Source organism: Alosa sapidissima, chromosome 2 (genome assembly GCF_018492685.1).
Source record: "Alosa sapidissima isolate fAloSap1 chromosome 2, fAloSap1.pri, whole genome shotgun sequence".
Classification (NCBI taxonomy): Eukaryota; Metazoa; Chordata; class Actinopteri; order Clupeiformes; family Clupeidae; genus Alosa; species Alosa sapidissima.
The window spans coordinates 28,703,816-28,706,313 of record NC_055958.1 but is presented as its reverse complement, the minus strand read 5'-3'; the positions used below and the strand labels follow the sequence as shown (position 1 = coordinate 28,706,313).

At 46.5% G+C, this 2,498-nt stretch overlaps 1 protein-coding gene across 1 annotated transcript in view; it reads left to right on the top strand.

Annotated features, from left to right (window-relative positions):
* Positions 1 to 768: 768 nt before the first annotated feature.
* The window catches only part of LOC121697066 (E3 ubiquitin-protein ligase TRIM35-like), a 36,605-nt gene continuing 34,875 nt past the window's right edge, over positions 769 to 2,498 (top strand). The window contains exon 1 of the mRNA XM_042078344.1: positions 769 to 929. Within this exon, the coding sequence (XP_041934278.1) occupies positions 769 to 929 (161 nt within the window). The remainder of the gene's footprint in view (positions 930 to 2,498) is intronic.

Below are 2,498 nucleotides of genomic sequence, written 5' to 3'. Positions count from 1 at the left end.
CACGTTGTTAGTGTGTCATTGAACAGAACAAGCACCAGGCTTCAGTGATCAGTATCTCAGTCAGATGACACAACAGAAATTCGCCGGGGGCAAGCGTCAGAACATGCGTGGCTCACATCGCTCTCGGATTCGATGTTCCATCTCCCTCTACCTGTTCCCTATCTCTTGACGAACAGTGACGGGGGTGGTGGGGGGGGGGGTCACATAACCATGAGGCCTTCAACGGAGTAGGGGGGTGCAACCGTAAGCCGGATAGCGGGAGGGTTTTAGGGAGCGCTCTGTTCCGAGCCTAACGTTTCCCTCTCGGAAACGCGGTTAGTGCCAGCGTGCAAAATGTTTTCTCGATGTCGGCATGATAGAGCAAGATCATTATCTTGTTACGGGCTTGCGGGCCTGTGAGAATGTCACCGCAGCTGGGACAGCCATGGAAAGGGGATTACGAACAGGGAGTACAGACCCCATCTCCCTGTCTCTGCCTGCATGGACTCTCTCTCTCTCTCTCTCTCTCTCTCTCTCTCTCTCTCTTTCTCTCTCTCTCTCTCTATCTGTCTGTTTCTCACCATGCTTCACTCTTTCTCTGGCTCTTTATCTCCTTCTCTGTAAAAAAAAAGTTCAGATGTTCAGATGTTCAATTTTTTATATTTACAATTTTTGAAAAAGTAGATTTTTAAAGTCAACCTCCCCTCAAATAAATGGAGGGAAATAAACAGAAAGAGAGAGAGAGAAAGACAGAGAGAGAGAGAGAGAGAGAGAGAGAGAGAGGTTAAGATGTTTTCCCCGGCCTTGATGATTGGCAGGCGTTACGCAATCCCTGTGGATTTGCGCCGGAGATCCGTGCAGGCCGAGGGGGCCCCCGCTGGGATGTCGGCCGACCTTGCGGGGCCCAGTGGCAGTGCCGCTCCGCGCCCCTCTCACGGGGGCCACGACAGGTGCAGCCCACTCCACTCTCTGCTCTTCTGTGGTGTGGTGTGTGTGTGCCCCCCCCCCTCCCAAAAAAAAGGGCTGACCCCGAAGTGCAGTTCTGGAGTTCTAAGAGCCTAAATCCAGTTGGTTTTTTATGGGTCTCTTCTTTAACTTTAGTCCTCTCAGGGGCCTGCAGTAAGGGAGCTGGAAAGAGAAAGAGAGGCTGTACAACATATATTGGAGGAGAGAGAGACAGAGAAAGAGAGAGAGAGACAGAGAGAGAGACAAAGAGAGAGATAAAATAGTCTCTTATGGAGGTGTGGACTTTAATTTTTCACTTTGGATAAAAGTGTCTGTTAAATTCCATAAACATAAACAAACAAACATTCCATAAACATAACTTTAGACTGCATTCAAACCTTCTGACTTTAGAGTGAGAAACTGGTGCCATCCTGCTCAAATGAACCACACTAACTCTCTAAGTATGCATAACTAACTAACTAAGTATGCATTATTGACCTCTTCCCCAGCCTGTCCTGAAGCAGTAGTACCAGTCAGCTGGTACTCTCCTCTTTTTCTCCCACAATGCACTAGGCCTGCCTGTCATTCCTGTAAATGTGTGTCTAAAAGCCTCTACATGGACACGACCCTTACGTATGGGTACACCTAAAAGGCCACACAGAGCACAGGTGGGGGATTTTCAGCTCGGCCGCTTGGTCCAGTCACACCGCCTGGCCGACACAGAAACACTTGAGACTCGAAACCACCCCCTGGTGGCCCCTGATGTAACAGCGCCTCTCAGGTCTATCAGCACACATCTTGGAAGGGGTCTCTCAGCTCTGCCCAAATAACAGCTGAGTTGAGCATCCCCTTTCAAAGCTGTGCTCTTAACATATGTAGACTATCCAATGGTTTTGTTTTTTATATAATTTCCAATTACACTTTAAGGCCGTTCTAATGAATGAGCATTTCTTAACGTGCTACTCCCTTTGAGTTAACGTTTCAGTAAAATACCAGAAAAAGAGGCGGAAAACTTCACAGGACCGTGCGTGTTGAAATATTATTCATAAAAATTATGTGATATATTACAGCCTTCATATGGACATGAATGTGCTGTCTGCTATTGTGCTCAAAACGCAATTACTTTGGCTTTAAAGGCATGCAGTGTGGCTAAAGGATAATTTCGTTTTTTATATGCCTTTGTCAGCCCTCGCTGTCTCTGGGCTTGGTGCTCGTTTTGTGGTGAGAGGAAAGAGGTTGGCTCCATCCTCAGCTTCTCACTCTGCAATCTCTTTCTCTCCCTCTCTCTCTCCCTCTTTCTTTCTCACCATCTTTCTTTCTTTCAAAACCTGCCATTTCTGCTTTTCTCATTTTTTACGGAGGAAATTAATTTTCTCTCTCTGGCCCATGCACAATATGAACCCACACACAGTCATGGTGCATGCATACACACTCAGCCACACACGGAAGGCCATCTGTGAATCAAATTATCGTTTTTGAGAGGAAGAAATAATAACAAATACAATATAATAACAAAAACGTCTGACGTGATGGTGAGATTTAATAAAATGGTATAGTGTTCTCTGATGTCGTTC